This window comes from Sceloporus occidentalis, unplaced genomic scaffold, assembly GCF_023333645.1.
Source record: "Sceloporus occidentalis isolate IW3139 unplaced genomic scaffold, rSceOcc1.0.p SCAF_81, whole genome shotgun sequence".
In the NCBI taxonomy this organism is placed as follows: domain Eukaryota; kingdom Metazoa; phylum Chordata; class Lepidosauria; order Squamata; family Phrynosomatidae; genus Sceloporus; species Sceloporus occidentalis.
The window spans coordinates 271,732-297,972 of NW_028317061.1; the positions used below are offsets into that span (position 1 = coordinate 271,732).

Here is a 26,241-nt window from a genome sequence, read left to right on the forward strand (position 1 = left end):
CGTGCCCTTCCAAGCGGGCTCTCTGTCTGTTGCGCCCTTCCAAGCGGGCTCTCTGTCTGTTGCGCCCTTCCAAGCGGGCTCTCTGTCTGTTGCGCCCTTCCAAGCGGGCTCCCTGCCAAAAGACTTATTACCTGTATTTTATTTTGCCATACGTCCGGTTACTTGCTTAGACTATATTACCCTTATTTGCTGGCCCTGTTATATACATGAAATACACTGCATTACCTGGATTTCTGTTTGTGGTGTCTTTGTTTGCATAATCATGCACCCTGGGTTACATACTGAACCCCAAGTATCCCCTGCGCATGGGCTCCTACCCGACCTGATCACCCGAGTCCTGACACTGCCTCATAGTTTATTCCATTCTATATGGCTTCTTCATGTGCCTAGATGAATGTGAAGATTCTGCAAAGAGATGTATCATTTGCAAAAGACCACGGACGTTGCCATCCTCTTCCATGTGTGTATCAGATCTAAATATGAATTAAACAATGTATATCCTTTTTCCTGACAAATAATATTTGTTACTTGTTTAGAATTTCTTAAACAGGAAATTGCAAAGGTTCCAAAGAGTTTTAACTGTAACTCCCTCATGTCACCACTTTGATATAATCTCTGATAATCTCTGAGTGATGTTGTGTATTCCATATAACTAGTTGCTCAGTATATGTTAAAATAAAAAAAAACATAGTTAACATTTTACACTTAAGCCTTTTTAAGTGGGAATATTTTTTCATTTGTATATAATTCTACAGTGGTATTATCTGATTTCTGTACTTTCATTCAAAAGGAAATTAAAATATTAATACAGAGTGATACAGTCATGATATTACCAATAGTACACACACACTACCTGGAGGTCATAATATACCAGACCAATGTTAGTGGAAGAAACTTTGTGACAATGGGGTGTATTTTGTTGTCTCTGCCCTTCATGATTGTATTGATATGCTATGGTCATGTATTATCTTGGCAGATGGGAAAAAACTAATAGAGGGGTCAACAAATTTGGGGTGGATCTAGGAGCCAGCCAAAAAAATTAGCAACCAACTTTTTTTTTTCTTCTTTTCCCTAATGATGTTTTTTATTCATTACCCCCTGGTCTGCAGTTAAAGGATGTTTATTGTGGCAGTAGGACATAAAACACACCTTTCTTCAGTGCTGCACCACTTTGTATGGTACTCTAATTAACCCCTTCATGACAAGGGGTTATCGAGCTTGTATGTTTAACCATTATTCTTACACTAACACCATGTGGAAACAGACACACACACATGCTAACGTCATATGCTCACAAACAGTAACACGTTACAGTAAAACACACGCTAACATTCTGCATTGAGATTTCATATTTGTTGATTACAGGTTAAAAATGCTCCAAGTTCTAATCTCTATGTAAAGTGCAGTTATTATTTACAGTAAAGCTCATAATGGTTTAGTTAATCAACATCTTTAATGTGTGAACAGACCAGGAAATTGGCATTTTATACATTTGTTTGCAAAGGAAAGTGGCCAAACCGGATTTAATAATGTCATACGCTGGCTTTTAGATCAAAAATTCCATTTCAATAATCTCTTTCCCATTAAGTTCTCGTGAATCTAGTGATACTATTGAAATTTGACCGACATTACAAAACATGTAGGTAAACTGCATAGCAACCAGGAGAAAAAAACCCACACAAAGTCATACTTGAACAGGCAGTTAGTGTTGAGAAATGTTGGATCAAGGAAGAATAAAGATGATTTTAGGTAGATTCTGGGTTTTTTTTTAGTTTTGGAAGAAAGCATATTAAAAAACTCAGAGGGTTAGGGTTCCTTGCAGAATGCTTTAATATGCATTATCATATAGTAGGGAAGTCAAGGACTATCACTTTCATGCCTGTACATCAGGAAAATGGCCAAACTAGATGGTTTGAATGGGTCTTGTCTGCCATTTTTTTGAATGGGTGAGTGAATGTATAAGTGTTTAGGGGCAGAAATGGGACACGCAGTCTATTAAGGGGGGAGACGTGGCACAGGCTTTAGGGGCAAAGGTCTACCACGTCAATGTCTGGCTCAGTATATAGTGATATGAATTATGCTGTACCATATCTGTTCAGTAAATGTTATTTATTTAAACATTTGATTTATTTATCAGTTAATATTTTTTTCAGATTTTTAGTCTTTTCCATATAGTTTGAAATAAATATTCTTGCCAACATTCTCTTTTTTGTGGGTGTATTTCCATTTTAAAGTGTGTGTGGGGGGGTGCCACATACAGGATCCGCTACGGGTACCAAATACTATAGGTATGCCCCGGCATTTGCAAAATACAATACCTGGCACAGCAAGTAGCAGTGCACAAGGTAATAACAATAGGGGAGCATTATAGTAGTAAATGTGAAAATAGAAAAATGTACAACTCTTATTGCTTAAACACACCTATGCTTTTAGACTATCAACAAAACTTGTAATTATAGGGATGTGGGATGTATTGGTCACTTGGTTTTTGTAGCCAAGTCTTCTAATCCACCTGATACATTAATTTAGTTCTTTCATTTTCTCTGCTGGAAGGCTCTTCCAATTACAAACTAAACTCTCATTACAGTAATCATTAATTTAAGCACCTACCCTTGCGTGCCCACATAAATAGCTGCTCCATTAGGTTTTGTAATTATTGGTTTGGTCTTGACTAGGTTGGCCATAAAGTTGAACTGATAATAAAATAAAGATTGTTTTCAGTCTACTACACAAAGCATCCATGATGTTTGTAGCGAACATAAGCCTCATGTCAATAATTGCTTTTTCCGTTTATTAGAGCAGATAATAGCAGATGAAATGAGCACTGATAAAAACACGAGACATTTTCACAGGTCAGCTCATTTTGTTTAATGAATATGTTTCTTTTTCAAGTTGCTGTTCAAAAGTATATATTGGTTCAGTCTCTAGAACGTTAAACAAAAAGCTTTGTCATTGTATTCCTTCTTCTGACAATTTAAGCCCAACAACATAGAACTTTTAAGACTTTTTTTAGTAAATGAGAAAATTTAAATTAAAGAACTATTCACAGAAATTTGGTGATATTCTAAATTAGTAAGAATGATGTTTCTAATGCTGCATTTAATTACAGAAATGTAAAATTCAGCAAAGTAGGTGTAAAAACACCTCCAACAACTTCATATTATTACATACTATCAAAAATTCCATAATGCATTTTTCTAATTCTAAATAATGATAAATACCAGTGTTTCTACAATGCAGAATAGGATGCAACTGTGTTAAAAGTGAACAACTCAAGTCATTTTCCTCCCTTAAATTGTAGCACCGATAGATACCTACATAGATTATATCACTTTTAGACACACTTGTGATCCAAACTAGTGCACAGTATCATCTTTAACCCCTTCGTGACAAAGGCTGATTTTACTTTTTGTACCCTTCGTGACAATGGCCGTTTTAACATTTCTGCGCTGCTCGTGTTTAGCTGTAATTTTCTTCTTTCCCGTTTACTGAACCCACACACATTAGATATTGTTTTTTTCAGGACAAGAAGGGCTTTCTTTAGATGACATTGTTTTGATTGTATCATATTATTTACTATTAAAAAAAGTATAAAATATAGTGAAAAATTTAGAAAAAAATGACTGTTTCTAACTTTTAGTTGAAAAATCTTTTACTCATCTATAAAAGGTAATAAAAAAACCTGCTAAATAGATTCTACTATTTGTCCTGAGTTTAGAAATACCCAATGTTTTTATGTTTTTTTGCTTTTTTCTGCACGTTATGGAGCAATAAGTACAGGTACCGTTTTGCTATTTCAAAGCCATTTTTTCCAAATCTGGTAATTCTTCCCCCCATGTGCCATTTCGGGTATCTTTGAAGCCGGCCAATGCAATTTACCCCATCAAGTCATATATTTTTGAAAACTAGACAGCCCAGGGTATTCCAAATGCTGGTATTTTAACCCTTTCCAAGCACTTATTCTACCATCAGCCTTTGTCAAACTTTATGGTAGTAATTTTTTTGCATTTGTTTTTACACACACATTTTACTTTAGGTATAAATAAACAGGTTCTGGTATATGTCACTATCAAAAAACACCCCAATATGTGTTTAGCAACATCTCCTGAGTACAGCGATACCTCACATGAATGATTTTGCCTGGCTGTTTGGGGGCAAAAGGGCCACATTTGGGGCATGCACATTTTTCAATGTTGCACTTTGGCGTATTGGGGGATCCACTGCCCATGCCCTATTTGGTACATCTTTGAGCCGGGCCATTTCAGTGTGCCCAATAAAGCTATATATTTTTGAAAACTAGACACCCCAGGGTATTTCAAATGCTAGTATTTTAACTCTTTCCATGCACCATATCTACCACCAGTCTTTGTCAAACTTTGTGATAGTCATTTTTTTCCATTTGTTTTGTCACACACATTTTACTTCAGGTATGAATTAAAAAGTTCTCGTATATGTCACTATCACAAAACACCCCAATATGTGTTCAGCAACATCTCCTGAGCGCGGTGATACCCCACATGAATGATTTTGCCTGGCTGTTCGGGGGCAAAAGAGCCACATTTGGGGCATGCACATTTTTCAATGTTGAACTTTGGCATTTGGGGATCCACTGCCCGTGCCCAATTTGGTACATCTTTGAGCCGGGCCATTTCAGTGTGCCCAACAAAACCATATATTTTTGAAAACTAGACACCCCAGGGTATTTTAAATGCTGGTATTTTAACTCTTTGCATGCACACATTTTACCACCAGCATTTTTTCAAAGTTTGCAGTAGTATTTTTGTGTGTGTATTTTTCCCACACACACCTACTTTATGTATGAATTTACAGCTCCTGGTATATGCCGCTGTCACACGACACCCCAATATGTGTTCAGCAACATCTCCTGAGTACAGTGATACCCCACATGCATGGGTTTGTCATTTTTGGGGGGAACTAAAAGGCCACATTTGGTACGTGTGCATTTTTCTAATTGGAAATTAGATGTGTGGCCATCCTTCCCCCCGTGTTAATTGGGACCTTGTTGAACCCGGCCAATTCAATTTACCCCATCAAATTTAATTTAAATTTTTTAAAAGTAGACACCCCATGGGCATTTAATATGCCAGTATTTTAACTCTTTCCATGCGAGAATTGTTTTAAGCTAATATGCTAATTTTAGGACTTGCTCACAAAAATATATTTTTTATATATATATATATTTTTTTTGCCTTTTTTTAAATTTTTTTAACATTTTTTTTCAACTTGAAGGTTCCCCTGATAGTGAAATCAGTGGGAAATTATTTTTACATTTTACTGTTTTTTTACTATTTTTTTTCTAATTATTATTAATTTTATTTTATTTTTAATTTATTTTTTCTAATCACACTGTGATTAGAAAGCTGAGCTCCATTGACTTGCATGGTTGAATGCAGTACCTATATTCAACCTGCAAGTGGAGCCAGAGTTCTCTAGAGGGTCTGGAGACCGTCTAGCGAACTTTTTAGACTTTATTGTTTCTTTATTGAATTTTCCCGGACCGCCGCCATCTTGCAGATGGCGAAGATCACCAGCAGCTGCGGCCCATCCAAAGGTAAGTGTTTGGTGTCGCTGGATGCCTCCTGATCGAGGCATTCCAGCGACACCATTTAAGTTTAGGAGGCGATCGTTGATCGCCTCCTAAACGCTTTTAAAACGGGCGTCCGCCGCCATACAAAGTATGGCGGATGTTGACGCCCCGGGGAGGGGCCAGAGATGGCCCCTTTGTGCCGATAATGGCGTTGCTGAATGCCTCGAGGTCGAGGCATTACAGCAACGCCGTTTCGGTGCAGAAAGCGAAAATAGATCGCTTTCTGCACCCGTTTAATGACGTGCCGGTCCTGGCACGTCATTTGTCGTTATCGACATGAATTTCCGTGACGTGCCCGGACCGGCAATTGTCATCAAGGGGTTAAACCTTAAACGTCCAAGACGAGACCAAGCAGTGATTAAGGTTTGGGTCTTTAAAGCAGGAAAAAAACAGGCAGACTAGATGGACTGAATGGCCTGTCAAATTATATGATTGTATCTATGATGTTATCATTCAACTTTCACCAAACATAACCATTGGCACTATGCAAACAGAAGGGGTGCATTCTCTTGGCATTCACCAAATCCAGAGTTATCCATTGGACTGCATGATTACACAGCAGAGAACATTTTTCCACTGGAATCTGATGGCGGCAAGCTTTACACCAGGTGTTCTCAAACTGCGGCCCTCCAGCTGCTGCAGGACTACATCTCCCATACTCCTCAGCCAGCCCCTTAGCTGAAGGAGCATTATGGGAGATGTAGTCCTGCAGCAGCTGGAGGGCCGCAGTTTGAGAACCCCTGCTTTACACCATTCCATCCAATGTACTGGGTTTTTTTTTGTTTTGTTTTTTAATGTCTGGGCTGTATAATGATATCAGGTTTTAGGGGGCTCCCAAGTACTTTGGGAACACAAGTAGGGCCATTGCAGCTGGCAATAACATTTAAAACTAGTGAATTGAATTATTTGTTCCAATGCATATGCAAGGTATATAGTATATTTTGTGCAAAATTGTAACTTTTTATGTACTCACTCCTTAATATAACCACAGTGAGTACCATTTTCATAACATTGATAAGTGTGGATGCTATGTGTTGCCTCTTTTTATTGAACTGAATTTTAATGCATACCCACTGTAAAGAAAAGACTTGGTACCTGTATCAATTTGATAGATTTATAAGAGAGGATTTACTTTTTATAGTTGTTTGACTACCATTTGGTCATATTAACAAATTTTTACCAAATTTATAAGATACATTTTTCTAGAGGAGGTTGCGGTTTTTAAGGAAAACATTTATTTTGTATTCCTTTAATTATGTAGCTTGGCATATAATAGAAACATAATTTTGAGGGGTCTTTTTGCATTTCTACCATATTGCATCATGTGATAAACAGTTTGCCTCTATGAATAACTTGTGCCAAAGATTCCTAGGTTCTTAAGTGGTCTCCCAAATATAACTATACAAAAATTATGAAAATTGCTCTGTACAGACCGCTGGCACAAAGTGTTAAAAGCTGTGTTTACAAACCTGGGGAGGTGATGATGATGGGAACTGAGAACCTGTACACTGTAGGATGATATAATATATCCCAAAGCCATTACAGCAGACAAATAATCAAAATATATCTGCGCCTTGGAAATAATGGATAATATGCATTTTCAATATCGTAACCATCATGAAAAGATTTTATGGTATCAGATTCTCTGCATTAAAGTTACTGTAGTTTGAGAAGAAGCCTATATTCATCAGAAGACAATTGTGTGAAAGCTTGGTATGACAACAAGACACAACATATAAAAGGAGGTCTCCAAGGAAATACATTCAATCTATAATAATCTGTTAATATGCATCACTTCACAAAGACGGAGAAATATGTGTCCCAAACTGAAGTTGTTCATAGATCCAACTCAAGAGGGAGTAGCAACATTGCTTATTCAAAATTGTTTTACCAGTGCCAACCTTTCACTTTAAAACTCTACTCATATTGTTCTGCGGTTGTGACTACTGCACATGCTCCTTCAGAGCTGGGCTTCATTCAATGCACCTCTATCGTGCTTCCCCTACGGGAACTTGGAACTGTATTTGCGATACTTCAGATAAAATGTATAATTTGTATTCAATATGCCCTCTTGACTTTCTAATACCGCTTTCCTCACACAGATACTGAAGCCCATGCTAAATAAGCTCAACACCTAGGAGCAGCTGGTAGAAAAATGTAGCCAAAAGAATTTGCTATATGAATTTGCTTTAACCAGATGTTTCCTTGTCCGTTACATCCACAGCAAATTCATTGAGCCATTTCCAGAATCAAAACATTCCAATCGTACATTTACCACTCCTGGGAAATTTGCTATCTTACTCATCTAAATATGTATTCCCCTGGGACAGAATATGGACTATAGCCAGAAACTATAGTACCGGTAATCATAAGGTATTCCTAGTATTTTTCACAAAAAGAATGTTATGTAGCTTACAGGGAAAAATATGACCCAAGTATTGTTAGATCAGCTGATGAAAAAAATATGTTAAAATGCGTTGGCAAAATGAACCAAGGGTGCCAGCCACATGCCTTATACTTGAATTCCCCAGTACAGTGTAGTGTAGAACATACATGATATTTACAGGATGTTGATGGTTTACAGGATGCTATCCAGGATTTAGTTCATTCTGATTGCTGCTTACAAAGGGCATCACAAGGAGTAAATTAAGATGCGATGGGGTATTGCTGTATATATTATACCCTACTTATGGCAGCAGTGCTAGAGAGCCACACGAGTGGAAAAAGGTGATACTTTTTAACAATAAAATATGCTTTAATTTTGTTTCTTTAATTCCTTTTCAAGCCTTCAACCACTAATTCAGCCTTTTTCACATACGTTTCACAATTTGCCTTCATTATTAGCAACATTGTTTTTCTTATATTTAAATATAATCTATAATTCCCTATTAACCATGGCCATGTTGCATGGTGGACATTTTTGATACGTTGTGAATGTTTCTGTAAACCTGGTACAATTTGGGCAGCAAAAAAACATATTGCCTATATTCCTTATGTTGTAGTACAAAATTAATCTAGAGACCAGAAGAATCATTGCCATATGACAAATATATATATACAAATATATTGCATGATAAGTATTCTGATACAAACAACTGTGACGAGATGTTTGCAAATAGTGGTACACACGAAGCAGAGCATAAAGAACTGTTTATATCCAGATACAAACAACCTTTGCGACAAATATGGTTGATCCACTTATTTGTCTCCCAAATGGTTAGCTCTCGATTTTTATTCCTACAGTACTATGTGTTACTGCCAGGTGAGTTTCCTCTGCTACTTCTTTCTCATCTAGTGTGCTCACACGCAGTCATGTGTTTCGCCCTAGGCCTGACCTCTTCCCTGGTACCCACTTCCACAAGCCCCTTCAGTACAGATGAGTGATGGGAGAAGACATCATATCCTGGCACTCCATCTCAGAACGACACATAGTGCTGGCTACAGAGGCCCTTACCACTACCAACATAGCAAAGGTAATGAATAGAGGGAATAATTGTGACATATAGCTATGCATGCTATACCTGAACTCCAAAACACAACTGAGGAGTAGAAACACTTGTCAAGCAGCTACTCAAGGAAAAATAATTCTTGCTTGGTTCCATAAAGAGCTATTGTAGAATCTTTAGATCAAAGGAAGCCCATGAACAGTGACGTTCTTTATACTCCAGTGGACCTCAGGGCATAAATGCTCTGGAGCATGTAGACCAGGCGAAAGCAGAGATCATGTTCTTTTCCTTTGTTTTTTTTCTAATATTTAATTTAAAAATTAACTTTGTAGATTCAGTGTTTCCTGTCCTGCCCTCCACATAATCAATCTTTTTAGTTAAACTAATTGAAATATGTTATAATCATTTTGCCCTCAAATGATCATTCTAATATAGGATCTGCAACTGAAAAGTGGTGACATATAAACTATCAACAGATAAAAATTAAAATCTTACCGTATATACACATGTATTTTGCCCCCAAAAAACACACACCAAAAATTGGATTCGGCTTATCCGCACATACCATGGCCAACTATGGGGTAGGGGCAAATCCGGCTGGTTTGAGGACAGGCTGTGGCTTCAGATAGTGAGAAGCGTGTGTGTGAATATTAGGGTGTGTGTGTCTGGATATGTGCATATGTGTTAGCGTGAGGGTCTGTGTGTTAGGGTGCGTGTCTGTTTGTGTTAGTGGCTGTGTGCATGTGTGAGTGTCTAGGTGTGCGTTTAAATTTTCACAATCGTCTTATCCGCAGGTAAAACATTTTTTATGTTATTTTGCTTGAAGCTTTTTGGGTTGGCTTATCCACGGATGAGCTTATCTGCAAGCCTATGTGGTAATAAAATACATATATCCAAGCAGAGGCAGGTACCGTAAAAAGCACCAATATATGGAGAGATCCCTATATACATTTAGACCTTCTGGAATATATGTCCAAGTGACATCACTTTTCTGTATCTGGCTTGGGATAAACAATACAGTATTTCAGCTGCGGAATAGAATGTCTGAGATCTTGGAAATGTCTGGCCAGAAGGCTTTTTCTGCTTTTAGTGCACATTTTGAGCTCACATGTTCTTTTTGTAAAAGTCCCAGTAATTTGTCTACACAAGGACTTTTCATTAAATAGATTGCCAAAAACAGGTTTTCATGTTGTTAATATGGCAATTTAAACATTACCCATACTATAAACCATTTTTTTGTTTCTTCCCATTATAAGTATACTTATTCCATCTGAACAGCAAGAAAATAAATGGTGGAAGGATAACTCTCCAGCATAAGATTGATACTAGGTATGCAACTAGTACTTTAACCCCTTAAGGACCAGGCTGTTTTTTACTTTTTGTACTTTTTTTGGGGGGACCGAGGCTGTTTTAACTTTTGCGGTGCTCGTGTTTAGATGTAATTTTCTCCTCACTCATTTGTTATACCCACACAAGTTATATAATGTTTTTTTTAGGACATTATCTAATTTCCTTTAAAAAAAAATATTTTTTTTTCCAAATCTGGTCATTCTGCCCCATGTGCTATTTCGGGTATCTTTGAAGCTGTCCAATGCAATTTACCCCATCAAAACATATATTTTTTAAAACCAGACACCTCAAGGTATTTCAAATTCTGGTATTTTAACCCTTTCCATGCAGTAATTCTAGTACCACCCTTTGTCAAATTTTGTGGTAGTAATTTATTTTGTGGTTTTTTATCACAAAAATTGGGCTTGAGGTATGGGAAGTTAGGAAAGGTTTTAGAACAGCTAAAACATTTGAACAAACAGGATTATGATTTTCTTATGAAATTACAGTTTTGAAGTAAACATTGTTTGATGAAATGTGTACCTAGGACCTGGGAGGAGAGTTTGTTTTGATATCCATCCAAATTGTAGGCAATGCTCATAGGACTAATTTAGCCATGTGTAGGTGGGACACCTGAACAGCGGTTTGATGGTATCATGTAAGCAAATATCTCGGATACTCGTTAAAAAAATATTGGTGTGTCCTATTGGAGCTCAAGTTTTATGTGGTAACCACAGAAACTCAATACCGCGGCTCTGGGACACCGCGGCTCTGGGACACCGCGGCTCTGGGACACCGCGGCTCTGGGACACCGCGGCTCTGGGACACCGCGGCTCTGGGACACCGCAGCTCTGGGACTGGAAAATTGCATTAAAGTGCATATGATGGCTTAATTGAGTTTGGCACTCCAACAAAAGCTAAAAGCAACTGTGTTGGACTGCCATCTAGTGACAATATGGGAAATAGCAAGCAAGGGGCTTCTATTGCACAATTGAGTGTTAAAAATGATTTCATAAATGTAAATTATATTTGTTTGGTTTGATAAATTCTCTGCAGTTCTGAACTATATCTGTGAATAAACAGTTATTAAATATGCACAAAATACTTGGTCTATTTTTCATCAGTGTGGCAGCCTTACAATGGGTAGCTCCTACTCCATTACAAAGAACAGGTGCGGATTCATTAATTAAAAAGATCTACTAGAGTAGGAGCCCTGAAGAGTTAAAACTTAACTTTAATTAGTAATGACAAGGCTCCTACAGAGCTTAATCTATAATATAAACCCTGATTAATACTAAATATGATAAAACTACCTATGTACACTAAGTAGCTTCCTTAAATTGCTTCAAGATGGCTGCGGTGGGAGCGACTTCACTGCTAAGCGCCGGGATATGATGTCATATTCCATTTTGTTTGTGTGGAGCCCCCTTCTCTTTACTTTATTGGTTACATATCTGCTGGGCACAGGTGGGGAGATTTGCACCAACTCTATAAACAAGTTAAGTTGGCTTATACATTATTTCTTCAGTTTAGGCATTTAAAGCCCCATTGAATTAGAGCGCTATTAAATTCAATCTCCAAATTTTTGCCCCCAGCAGTCATTTGACAGCCCCATCTCCCTTCACCTGTAGGATTTAGCCTTGCTGATGCAAGCCCATGACAAAGGGAATGTGTTCTTGCTTCTTTAGGACCAATTTTTGTAAGTGTACAGGTTGGGGTGGTCCTACAAAGTTCTAGAATCTGTATGAATCAGTAATACCATGCTGCCATCTGCAAACTCAGCCGCTGCTACATCACAATAGAAAGATGCACAGGTGATACAAGATCCTGTTAGCAACAAATGTTTCTTTCAAAACCTTGTTTACGTTGTGATCATTGTCACGGGATAATTAAGGGATTACATGTGATCCTTTATGTTCAGGGGGCTTAAACTTGATGCTGGAAACCCTGCATGAACCCATATCTGAGCCTTTACTTTTCTCCTGGTTATGGCCATGACATCACAAGAGGTAATGGTCTAAAACTAGAGGGTCAGAGGCAGGGCCGGCCCAAGGCAAAATGCCACCCCCCCCCCTATCTACCCTTCCTCTCCCTCCGTCCCTCCCCCCCCCCTTGTGCTTACCTTTCAGCAGTCCTGCGGCGAGTCTCCCTGTTCGGTCTCGGTGCCGGCTTTTAATGCTGAGCACCGGAAATCTTCCGGCACTCAGCATTACAAGCCGGCACCGAGACCGAACAGGGAGACTCGCCGCAGAGGAGAGAGAGAGGGGCGCCGAGCGGGTACTGACAGCTTGGTAAGCGAAAACCACTCGGCGCCCCTTTCTCTCTTTCGCTTTTTTTTAAAAAAAAAAAGGGCTTGGGGCGGCAAAGTGCCGCCCCTTCAAAAGTGCCGCCTGGAGTGGTTGCCCCACTTGGCTCCATTGTCAGGCTGGCCCTGGTCAGAGGTTTAGATGTAATATAAGGAATTTTCACTTCTTAGAAGTGGTAGAGACTAATAGAGTATGAGAATTTACATTTTTTACATCAGGAAAAATTGATAGACCAGTGGGGCTGAATGGTTCTTATCTGCTGTCATAATCTGTTTCTATATTTTGTTATGTTAGGTTGAGCTGCTGTTCATAGATATAACAATCTACTTGTTGACATACAGTATATAATTACACATTTGTTAGCAAATTGCCCGGCACACTGTATAGATAACATATTAAAGTGCCGCCTTTAAAGAAGAGCAGAATAAAGATAAGGCACACATGTGAAGAAGGTGTCAGCATTCGGTTATCTGCGGGCGCCGCCAGGCGGTGAGACTACGAATAAAGATATAGTGGATTTACACAAAAAGGTTCTGATAGGCGTCAAACTCTCCCTCCTGTCAGCCTCCGAGGAGGTAAATCACCCTACTGACGGGACAGCCTGCGGTAGAGTCACAGATAGCATCTGTTGGGTTAATTGTGCCACAGCAGAAAAGTGATATCATTTCATAAGAATTCTGTTGTATTTTTAATTTAAAAAAGCAGTTATTATACACCACTTTCATATCACTAAAAATCCCCGCTAAAAGATAAAATGGGTGCAATTTTGGCCAGCAGCCTTCGAGACACCCCGACTCTGCAAGATTAATCCCATATCTCCCAGTGGTCTTTTTATTCAGACGCACTACATCTCCCGTGAGCTCTTGCTTCAGACGCACTACATCTCCCATGAGCCCTTGCGCCTCTCTTGGCCCCGCCTACGTGCTGCTAGGAGACGTGCTGGCCGGCACATGCGGCCTTGTCAGGGGCGGCTACATATATCGCTGTCACAGCCTGTCATGCACTTTGCGCTCGTTCCGTGTTGCTCGCTGTAAGCAATGTCTTCTTCGCTGTTGTCCGCGGTTCGGACCGGCACTTATCGTGCCTTCCGGGGCAAGCTGATCGGTTCAGCTTCCCTCCGCATCCCGCTATGCCATGCTGTCCGGGAAATGCACGGGAGCGCTACCCGGAACCCCACGGGCAGGCGCTCTCTGCTTGTAGCCGCTGGGGCCGCAGTGGTAGCCGGGCTGGCAGCGGGGTACAGTCACCTACAGCGGGCGGAGATGGCTCCCCGAAGCTCCGTGCCTGCGGAAGGCAGCCCGGGGGATGTCCTGGTTAAGCGGTGTGAGGGATTTATGGCCCCGCCGGTCACTGACCTCCAGCAGCTACAGGACAACCGGCAAGACATGAAGACCCAAATGGAGCTGCTCATCATGGGCACCCAGGCAGAGGTGTGCCGGGCACTAGCCGAGGCTGATGGAGGTGCCACGTTTATTGTTGACCGATGGCAGCGTCAGGAGGGTAAGTGCGGACACAGACAGGCGGTACGGTACCTGTACGGTACAACTCTCATTACTCTCTGCCTGACAGCACCGCAGGTAGTTACTGCGGAAGTGCTGGAGAACCGATCTGTCATTCAGACGCTAAGTAATCGTGTACATGCCGCAGGGCTCTATTCACTAAAGGGGGGGTTGGCAGGAGAGACGTGGTTCTAACTCCCTCACTCCCCTATTCGTTATGAAGGGTCAACACTGACAGGTTTCTCCAACAACAGGGACTGAGCTGGCCCTGTATAATGTATAATTCAATGGTGTGAGAGATCACTGATTTAACTATACATTATGCAGGGCCAGGCAAGCTCTTTGGCTTTTCATAATGTGTAACAAGGTCAAAGGGGCTGAAACACAACTCCCTTTAGTGAATACCCCAGAGAGCAGAACCGGTACCCAGCCGGTACAAATACATGCAGCAAGTGAGATAAGTGTGAGAGAGAATAACGGGGTAACCTTTTATCTGTCTGGAAAGGGTTACTGATGCAGCATGACTGTGTGGCATTAGGACTGTCACCTGTAATGCAGATGTGGGGTTAAAACCCAAAACAATCATTTGGAATCTGTCGCTCCTAATAGCTAATGATCCTCTCTGAATAAATGCCGGTATACAGGCATGCACACATACATACATGTACGTGCACATACACACGCATACATGTGTTCAAAGGTTTGGGGTCACTGCTGTTTACATGGAAAATAAGGAAGTTTCTCGCTGTAACAATAATCGCAAAATGTTTTTTTTTAACAATCAATTATCCTTTTAAACTTGGATCAGCAAACACAGGAGTGATGGGAGTGATAAAGCTACGTCAGTCACAACATTAACCCCGTCTGTGCTGTATTTCTCATCCATTTCACTTTATTTTAATGGGCAAAATTTGCATTTCTTTCAAAATCAAGGACGTTTCTAAGCGACCCCAAACTTTTCAATGGTAATGAATTGAGGATATGCCATTTATTGTATCTCTTGTGGCAGGCGGTGGAGGGGTCAGCTGTGTCCTGCAGGACGGGAACGTGTTTGAAAAAGCAGGCGTCAACGTGTCGGTGGTCCACGGGTATCTCTCGGAGGAATCCATTATGCAAATGAAAAGTCGTGGGAAATCCCTTAAAACTAAACAAGGTAGGCATTGTTTGTAGTAGTAGTAGTTACTAGCATAGTGTATTATCTGATGACCACGGAATATTTATATTAATGTTTATTCTATTTAGGTAAACTGCCCTTCTGTGCCATGGGCGTGAGCTCTGTCATTCATCCCAAGAACCCTCACGTTCCTACAATCCATTTCAACTACAGATACTTTGAAATAGAAGAAGCGGACGGTAAGAAGATGGAGATGTTGTGTTTTTTTTTGTGTGGTTTGGATGGTGTGTTAACTGCCCCTTTCCCCTGTTTAAAGGTAACAAGCAGTGGTGGTTCGGAGGGGGTACAGATCTCACCCCTACATACCTGGATCAGGAGGACGTTGTCCACTTCCACCAGACTCTGAAGGACGCCTGTGATAAGCACAGCCCTGGATTTTACCCCAAATTTAAGAAGTGGTATGTGTTTGGTTCACCTTGTTTTACTTTATCTGCGTTTGCTGTTGAATTTTAACCCCTTCACGCCTGGGGGTTTTCATAACCAAAGAGTCAAGATATTTTACCATATGTTTGTTAAAGCGTGATTCACATTTTCTATATTTGGAAATTATCCATCATTTTATTCAGGAAAAGTAGGACCTTCCTTTAAAATAATACTAATACGTAATAATTAGTGATAATGGATAGAAACCAAAAACAAACTTTTAATACAAATAGATTGCAAAAATGTATTTTCTATCTTAAATTTTGTTCTGTACTGTAGGCGTCACAGCTGAACGATGACTCCATTTATTGCAGCAAAATCTCCTAATTCGTCATACCTCACATACATACTTTTATGTTCCAAAGGTGCCACATCGGTGCTTTACATATTACCATGTATTATATCATTTTTAATACTATGGGTTTGGGGGCAGTGATTTTATTTTTTTGTACTTTATAGTGCAATATAACTGGGCTCCCGAAATGTTTTTTTTTTTTTTTTTTTTTTTTTTTAATTTATATTTAATTTTTTTTATTTTTGGGGAAAAAAGGATCACCTCCATAGCCCTGCATTGCAGATTACAATAATTGGTATCGTAGGGGTAGCAATGGGCATTCCTTATACGATGGGCTATCGCACTGGCCAAAAGCTCCGTTACACGCGATCAGTCGGTAGAGAGAGAGATCCATCTGTTAGTTTTGTTCTTTGAAAGCCCTGATTGAATATATTTAGGGTTTCTGATGAAAATTCTGTTTTCAGTTTCTTGCTGCCCCGCTTATGTCACTCTGTGTACCATTTACTGGAATTGTCTAAGATCGTTTGTTGGGTGTATGAAGATTTATCTCCTCTTTGCCGTAGGATCCTTGCTCAGCTAATTTGGGAAGATAAAGATTCTGTAACAGCCTCTCTGCGCTCCGCAGATAAACAGGGTGGGGTGATGTAGGAACATAGAATTTAACGGCAGATAAGAACCATTTGGCCGTCTAGTCTGCAAGTTTTTCCTGATGTAAGCCTAATCATCCCTCTGTTTTAGATTCAGGATAGCTTTATGCCTATTCCATGCATGTTTAAATTCTCTTGCTGTTAGCCTCTACCACTTCTGCTGGCAGGCTGTTCTGAATGACACATTTTAAGTAATGGCCCCCCTTCTAGAATTTCCCCTCTTGTACTTTGAAAAATCCCAAAGTATTTAAAAAGCGACAGTGTCATACAATGCTGGTATGTAGTGATAGTAAACTTTTATTTATCATTTTATATTTTTCTACTTGCAGTTTATTTTTGGTTGCACAAGATCAAGAGTTATGCTTTTATTAAATGTTTACATTTTGTATCTATTTTTTGTTGTCACTTTTCCCAAACTCACCATTTCGTGGTTCTGTACACTGCCCCTATGTAATGCTGTTTATCGGTTCAAATAAGCAGTATGTGTCTATTAAAAATCTATTTGACTTGTGTGCAGTTAAAGTAGCCGCTCTAATTCCCTCTTATCAGACTCTTATTCCTCCTGTTACGTTGTCTTGTGGCTATTAAGCCGTTGATCGATTCAGGCATCGTTTGTAAGCGTGAGATCTCCAGGTCAGAAATGGTTGTGCTGCACTTAGGTACAGATGCCCTATAGTTCTGATAGGGAATTCAGCTGTTCTTGGGAACCGTTTCTCTTTGAGTTCTATTTAATAACCATAAGGCTGACTACATCTGCTGCTTGTTTTTCAGGTGCGATGACTATTTTTTCATCAAGCATCGTGGGGAGCGGCGAGGCGTTGGGGGCATATTCTTTGATGACCTGGACTCTCCATCCAAGGAAGAGTTGTTTCAGTTTGTGCAGAGCTGCGCCAAGGCCGTTGTGCCGTGTTACCTGCCTATTGTTGAAAAACACAAGAACGACTCCTTCACCCCAGAAGATAAGCTGTGGCAGCAGCTGAGACGCGGACGGTGAGTAGCCATGGAGTTTTGTCATCACCGAGTTGGTCAAATTACATCTATTGAGGAAAACAAGGGTATAGATGTTAAGCCTTTTGAGGGACCCCGTTTATACAAAGAATTGGCCGTATTTTTGCTTATGCATAATAAAGGGCTTTATCTTGGCGTGGTGTGCGTTTACAGATCTGCCTCTCGTCTGTCTGGCCGCATATCACTTCTACATTTATACTTGCGATGAATTCAAAACCCACTGAGGTTTTTTTTCTTGCTTCATGTGTCGGCCCTGATTCTTATATTAGAGCTTTAGACCTGCTGAACCGTAGGTGGCTCTGTGTTATTAGGGTGGTGTTTGCAGACTCTTCTCTGTGCATGGGATATCTGCTTTATTGTTGCATTAAAAGTTTAATGGTGAAAATGCTATTTTGTAGGTTATTTAGCACGTCAATATTTAAAACGCTAACCTTAACATAATCCAGCATGGCAGTTATATGATGATTCTGGGGAAGGTTTTACATGTAAATGCAAAATGGTATTGGTACAGGGGCGTAACTAGAAACCATAGGGCCCTGGTGTGGAAATTGCCCTGGGGCCCCACCAACGTCAACAGCTGGTCTGTGCCATCATTGCCTCCCCACTTCTAACATACTCTGGCACACATGTTAACACACTTACTCATACTCACTAACACACACGTACACATTCATTCTAACAAACACTCTATCTCACTTCACTTACACAAACATTTACACATCCATCCTCTCCCACACACGCACCATTACAAATTCATGCAAATATGCGCACACACATACATACCGTACATCCCACCTGCCTCTGCTTACCTCTCACCGCTCCTGCAGCGTCCTGTCTGGCTGCTCACACATTGTGCGGCCTCCGTTTACCCATTTAACCCTGATACATTCTTGTCTCCCCGTGCCGGTTCAAAATAGTTTAGAAAGGGCCCTCTAGAGCAGTGGTTCTCAACCTTCCTAATGCCATGACCCTTAATACAGTTCCTCATGTTGTGGTGACCCCCAACCATAAAATTATGTAATTATATATTGTGAAATGTGTTTTCCGATGGTCTTAAGCGACCCCTGTGAAAGGGTCGTTTGACCCCCCAAAGGGGTGGAGACTAGGGCTGCAACTAACGATTATTTTAATAATCGATTAGTTGGCCGATTATTTTTTCGATTAATCGGATAAAAAAAAACAATATGCAAATTTTTTGTTTATTTAAAATAATTTAATGAACTGGATGTTAAAAAACAACTTAAAATTTACATTAACATTCTTATTTTGTTATGATGTAATAAAAAAACAATATTTTCAAAGTACAAAAACCCAAACACAATATTTATGAAACAAAATAACCCCAAACATTCTGAAAAGAGGTGGACTATTACTGTTCAAGAAACTTTGCACCCGGCACTTTGCACCCAGCCCTGGCACTTTGCACCCAGCACTTTGCCCCACCCCTGGCACTTTGCACCCGGCACTTTGCACCCGGCACTTTGCACCCGGCACTTTGCACCCAGCCCTGGCACTTTGCACCCAGCCCTGGCACTTTGCACCCAGCCCTGGCACTTTGCACCCAGCCCTGGCACTTTGCACCCAGCCCTGGCACTTTGCACCCAGCCCTGGCACTTTGCACCCAGCCCTGGCACTTTGCACCCAGCCCTGGCACTTTGCACCCAGCCCTGGCACTTTGCACCCAGCCCTGGCACTTTGCACCCAGCCCTGGCACTTTGCACCCAGAACTTTGCACCCAGCCCTGGCACTTTGCACCCGGCCCTTTGCACCCGGCCCTTTGCACCCGGCCCTTTGCACCCAGCCCTTTGCACCCAGCCCTTTGCACCCAGCCCTTTGCACCCAGCCCTTTGCACCCAGCCCTTTGCACCCAGCCCTTTGCACTTTGCACCCAGCCCTTTGCACTTTGCACTGTGCCCCTGCACCCAGTCTCCAACTCTGCCCTGCACCCAGCCCTGCCCCCACATTCTGCCCTGCCCCCACACTCACACCCTGCACCCACTCTGCTCTGCACCCACACTCACACTCTGCCCTGCACCCAGTCTCCAACTCTGCCCTGCACCCCCACCCCCACTCTGCCCTGCACCCAGTCTCCTGCCCTGCCCCCACACTCACACCCTGCCCTGCATCCCTACCCCCACCCTGCCCTGCACTCAGTCTCCTACCCTGGCCTGCCCCCCCCACCCCCGCGAATCGCTCTGTGCGAACGGAGCCACTCGCACAGAGCGAACCGCAACTAAAAGAAGGCGCGTGTAGCGGAAGCGGGGAACGCTCGCGGAGGTAAGTAAAAGGAGCCGAGTGCTCCAACAACGAATCGATCACTCGATTAATCGATAACGGAAATCGTCGACAATGATTTCAGTTATCGATTATCGATTTTATCGATTCGTTGTTTCAGCCCTAGTGGAGACCCACAGGTTGAGAACCGCCGCTCTAGAGGCACGGGCTGTGACCCCTGTAGTTACGCCGCTGTATTGGTAAATCCTATCCCTGTTCCAGCGTGTGTTGATTACACCTTCTTGCATTAGTATGGTTTGCTTCTTACAACTCCTACCCCTGCCAATCAGTGCCCATATGAAGTGTGATTGCGTGTTTGCATGATTACTGTTAATTAATTGTAACGTCTTACCTGCTTGCTATATTTCAATAAATACATTTTATTTGTGTAGGTCACATTCTCGTTTAAGTTAGTGTCTCTAGTTCTTATAACTGTAAGACGTTCTTAGAAATGGATATTAACCGACCTGCTTCCCCAGTTATAGATTTCTGACGTGGAGAATTTTTTTTATGTTTAGTGTATCTGACAAAGCAAGAGTTTTTTTTTTTGTTTTTTTTTTTTTGTTTTTTTTTTTTATAATATATCGCACATTGAAGTGTAATGTTTGGATTCACCCCATAACTTGCTCTTCAGTTCAACTGGATCACAGGTTTAGTGTTTAAAGCCGGCTTAGCTGCTTTAAAACATGACACGGAAGACTGAATACTGTAGAAAACGGGCAGAACACTCAGTATTTTTATAGTGCTGTCGATGTCTCAGACTTGCTGTGTAAAACTCTTTTTCTTGGTGTATAGAAATGTGTTTTTAAAAGAGCTGAGGAAAATAACTTTGTTTCCTGGTTGCTCAATTCTTTTCATCTTTCTTCCCACTTCAGGTATGTAGAATTTAACCTTGTGTATGACAGAGGGACCAAATTTGGTCTAGCAACTCCAGGCTCCAGGATTGAGAGTATCCTGATGTCCCTGCCATTGACTGCTAGGTACGTAACGAACAAGATAACATAAAAAAAAAAAAATGTTTAGTATATTAATGTATAAATAGGGTCTTTTCGTAAATCCCTTGATCGATCCATTTTGCTTGTTGCTTTCCAGATGGGAGTATATGCATTCGCCAGAACCGGGCTCCAAGGAAGCTGAAATCATCAATATTCTCCGTGAACCCAAGGACTGGGTGCATTGATTAGAGACTGCTTTTACTAGGTCGGCACCAAACTATGGATTCCAGGAAATGCTGTACGGTGGCACTTTGGTGTTAACGTGCTCCAACCTTAACTTTTATGTCTGTTATACTTCTCATTGCTGCTCAAACATACAACTTCGCGGTGTTTTTGTGGCGCATTGGATATAATTGATGCTGTAAGTTTTTGTGTTTATTGCCACTGAACCATGATTTCAAACAGAATTCTGAACAGAGTGCCAATGTGGAGAAGTCTGAACACATCTGCGTGCGCGGTAATCACACTATACCTGATCCAGCCAATGATTGTATAGCATGTTGGCATATTACAGAAATTACATTTTTTATTTATACAGCGCCAGCAGATTGTTTAAAGCGAATATTACAACCACAATGACCCAACCACAGACTTCTGTGCTTTTTATGCAGTTCTCACCACTTCAGCAATTTTAAAATTATAAATATTCCAGGTGTGGATAAAATGAAATCAACTGTGAAGCTTTGGTGTTCAGTTGGTGTGCGATATACACGGACTTCAGCAACATTATTTTGAAAGGTTCACTTGGACAACAATATTTGCACGGCGGCATAAGTGGGTCTCTCATTTTAATCCCTCCTCTGAAGGTTTAATTACACAAAAATACAAACTTTTAGGATGCCTTTTCTTTATCGTATTTGTGCCTTTTTTTTGTCACATGGCAACTGTTCCTGGAGAAAATGTGTGTGTGTGTGTGTGTGTGTATAAGGAAACGTTTTTAAGAGATAAAACAATTTAGGGTACCAGGAATGAGGATTCAGTACTGTATCGTAGTAAAATATATGCCACTTTCCCCCCCCCCTCCATCTGTTAGCACAAAATGCCGCAGCGCTTAATAAAGATGATCCAACCGGTGTTATCACTTCAAAATATGCACTGGTGAAGTTTTTCTCAAACGGATCTTTCCTTAATGAACGTGACTAATGTACTGCCTCGGGACTGCTGGGAATCTGTGATTTAGAACCACCAATGCAAAGTAAATTTTATAATTTTTGTATTTATTTCTATCAGCCATGTTGGCAAAGTAGATTTTTGCAGCAAATAAAATATTTTGCTTAAATCTTTTGTTTGACTGGCTGTTTGTGCCGGAGGGCAAGGGATACATGCGACAGGACAGGTTATTTGTGTTCTTAACTTAATGAAATTAGCAGCTACGTAATGTTTAAATGTTTTACTTGGAAATTCATTAAATTGTGTAATAAGTTTGATATTGGCATGACTGTGTAGGTTGCTGTTGGTGACAGATTATATATATATATATATATATATATATATATATATATATATATATATATATATATATATATACACTGCTCAAAATACTAAAGGGAACACTTAAACAACATGATGTAACTCGAAGTCAATCACACATCTGTGAAATCACACTGTCCACTCAGGAAGCAGTCAAGTCCCACTTGTCCCCCAAAAATCATGCGGACTCCCATGAAAGTCTATTTGATGGCTGGGGGGTCCCTTTAATTCTGTTCTAATTCTGCTGCCCCATGCAGAATGTCTGCCTCGTGATCACACTGGGGTGGAAGATTCGGTTCGGCGTTTACGGCTGGTATTTTGTGTTGCTTTTCATACACAATCTCCTCGAATTCACCAGCTGCCCTGCTTCTAAATTTAGGGAAATTAAGTGCAGACAGGAGGTTAATTTTACAATTTCTAAGAATAAAATTCTGTCGCGTAAACCGTGCCGTGATAAACGCATCCCTCTTAAATTCTACAAAGACAATCCACCCAAAATGATTTAATTTAGTTTTAAGTATTCACATTTTAAACCCTCAAGTACTAATTGCTTGCAGTGAAATATGTCCCCCCCACACACAGTAAATGCTCTGGAGTGTCCTAGATCAAACATAATTTGGCTTTTTCTTATTTCATTAGTTTTAATGCTGCCATTCCATTAGCAATTTTACAATAATTTACCAAATTAATCTGGGTTTAATTGTTCTATGCATAATCCATCACTCTAAAAGGGAAGAGCTTTACTTATGTATTTATTCCTTTATTACAGTCCTTGTAAACTGTACTTGGACATATCCAGCGGGTGCGCATGGAGCCATGTTATGTTTTCCAGGGCACAAATAATGTTTACATATTGCTGATAGAATGCTGCCCTGCAGTATGTGGCATGTATAGATTTCATGGAAGGGAACCAACTAGTCAGTTATACATCCCCCATACTGCACGGCAGCACTTTACCTGGGTTAAAAAGCATCTATACAGTGCTTTTCAAAGGTATACATCAATGATTGTTATATGCAATATTGTTCGTACATTTTTTCTCTATTTGTCCACAGCTTTGTTTCCTTTTCTCACTCTCCACCGGTGTGACACCTTATGAGACAGGTATCTGCACAACGACCATGTGTGTGGACAGACCCATAGAGCCACAACCCCGCTCACGGGGAAAGTAGAGGAAAAGGAAACTGGGAACAGAAACCCCATCCAACAAAACGTGTGTACCCATCTCCCCCTCCACCACCACTCCTCCACCCTGTCCAGTCGATCAGCCGTAACATTTTGGCCACCTGTCTAATATTGTGTGGGTCCAACTTTTGCCGCCAAAACAGCCCTTACCCGTCGAGGAATGGACTCCACTAGACCTCTGAAGGTGTGCCGTGGTATCCGACACCAAAACGTCAGAAGCAGATCCTTTAAGTCCTGTAAGCTGTGAGGTGGGCATTCAGGGATGTATCCTGGTGTTCTTGAGGTAAGCGATGCAGCCGGCCATCTGCATGATGTAAAATAAAAGGTGATTCATCAGACAAGGCCACCTTCTGTAATTGCTTCGTGGTCCAGTTCTTATGCTCACGTAAATATTGTAGGCACTTTCGGCAGTGGACAGGGGTCAGCATGGGCACCGTGAACGGTCTGAGCTACTGTAGCTTGTATGTTGGATTTGACCCCACAGTCTAGCCTTCTCCTGCCACGTGCATCAATGAGCCTTGGCTGCCTATTATCCTGTTGCCAGTCCACCGCTTTTCCTTCCTTGGACCACTTTTGATAGGTACCGACCGCCGCAGACTTTTGACACCGCACAGGAGCTGCAGTTTTGGAGATACTCTGACCCAGGCCAGTACCATGTCGTGTTCTGAAATGTATGAACTATCTCTATTGCTACACATTTCTAGTGTATAAAGGCACGGTTTAGCTGACTACACATAAGCCTTTAGCATGATGTTCTAAAGGAAATGATCACAATACATTTATTACATTTCTGCGAACATTAAAGCCCGGGTACGTAGGGCCCTATGCTGTTTTTCACTAATATCCCTAAAGACTGTGGATTTATTTTACAGTAACATGCCTACCATATTGCAGCAGTACAATCAATTAAAATCTAATGAATTTGACGACCGGCCAAGCATTACTGGACTGAAACCAGTTACCCAGAGGTGATATTCTGTGCCAGTCTATTTAGTCTAAAGCCATTAAGTTTAATGAGTCAATTTATCCAAGACACTTAGGGATTCACAATCACGAGCGCTGCTCGCTGTGCTTTAGAATCTTTTTCTTTGTAGGAATTAGAGTCTGAGTCTGAATTACAGATAATGTATTAGCATGGCAAAAATTTACCATTATATACACATTTTTAGAAAAATAACCATTGAAGAAAATTGCTTGAAACGTGAATAACTCGGATTAAATCCCACGGCCACTAGAAAATAAAACCAGATTTCCCAGTGTATTAGAAGTTATTTATTTATATATTTTTAATGGTGCATGTAGGATTAAGGGGATTAAGCATGAACATCACTCTTTCCCATGCTGGGGTTAGTTTGAGAGTATATGTGGGTTGTAAGCTCAGTCGAGATCCTACGCAGCATCACAAAATGAAGAATAACACCGTGAATGGTGCCCAGATGGAATAAACAATAATATACGCTTTTATTTGGTCACTTTGTCACGATTTGGCAGGTTTCCTCACTCGACTGAAAGGATGCTCCTTCACAAACAGATCATGGATCTTATCTTGGATATTCCAGATTTGTGTTAAACCAGCCAGAGGAGGGTCGCAGGAACCTGCTATGTGCTTGTTATCATCTACCGGTAATGTGTTTTAAAAGAGCGACAAACCGGTACAAAAACAGGCAATGAAAACTCACTAGAAGATATGGTTCTCATCATTAAATTACTTCTGCTCACTAGTCTGTGGCCTGGAGCTGTGCTCAACGGGTTTCATTCTCAAAAACATCATCACCATCATCATCATGATAAGGAAGAGATTCACCCAGTGCCCATGACGGACAGTCGGAAAAACCCCAGGTAACAGACAATGGTTTTTTTTTCTTTCATTGTCCAAATCAACCCTTTGAATGCCTGGAGGCATGGTTGTTATTTTTGGATTAGAAATTGAACAATATTGGCCCCTTTCCCATACAGGGAATAACATTTATCATTAGGTAGGCACCCTGTGGCAGAGGCAGCATTTTCATGCTAGTCTTATCCTGAGGTTCTGTTCTATCTCTATCCACACCTCTACAAAGGCTGTCTGAACCAATTAACAGCAATCGGCAATTTAACAAAAAGGGAGAGATAATTAAATGGGGAATTAATTAAGGAAGATCAGATATGGAAAATATGACAGATGTACTTTAAGCCACTTTAAAAAAAACAACAAAGTGTTAAATGTACATGCGCATATAGAAGGTGGTGTTACGTATTAATAGAAAAATGCCAAAATTTCCGAGATCCAGAGTGCATAACAATAGTGAAAGGCGGAGGGCTTGTTGTTACTCTCACCCCTCCTTTGTTATTTTGTCTATTGTTCTCTTTAAAAAGCCTTTCATTTTTTGAAATGGCGCCATACGCCCAGCTATGAGTGGTGATTGGGTTGCATGTTAGTAGACTCCATCTGGACTGTTACACAAAACTCAAAACAGTAAAACAAAGACAAATGATGACAAACGTTTTACTTCCAAAAACGATTTCTCAGATTTCTTAGGGTGTTTTAGTGTTAGTTTAGTGAGAGAACTTAATTCTTAGCTTAAACACATGTATATTTGTCC

The 26,241-nt window shown here is 40.6% G+C and overlaps 1 protein-coding gene across 1 annotated transcript; it reads left to right on the top strand.

The window, feature by feature from the left end:
• The first annotated feature begins 13,726 nt into the window (after window positions 1–13,726).
• LOC149285292 (oxygen-dependent coproporphyrinogen-III oxidase, mitochondrial-like) lies at window positions 13,727–21,189 on the top strand. Its single transcript, XM_089495523.1, has 7 exons — window positions 13,727–14,189; window positions 15,198–15,341; window positions 15,431–15,541; window positions 15,619–15,760; window positions 17,499–17,717; window positions 20,885–20,989; window positions 21,102–21,189. Exons 1-7 carry the CDS (start codon window positions 13,727–13,729, stop codon window positions 21,187–21,189), a joined length of 1,272 nt encoding a protein of 423 aa, XP_089351649.1.
• The last annotated feature ends 5,052 nt before the right edge of the window (window positions 21,190–26,241 follow it).

Bases quoted from the DNA above. Each gene is read 5' to 3' on its own strand.
- LOC149285292 (XM_089495523.1), top strand. From the start codon at position 13,727: ATGTCTTCTTCGCTGTTGTCCGCGGTTCGGACCGGCACTTATCGTGCC. The intron at 15,761-17,498 runs GTATGTGTTTGG...CTTGTTTTTCAG, and splicing joins TACCCCAAATTTAAGAAGTG to GTGCGATGACTATTTTTTCA. The intron at 20,990-21,101 runs GTACGTAACGAA...GTTGCTTTCCAG, and splicing joins TCCCTGCCATTGACTGCTAG to ATGGGAGTATATGCATTCGC.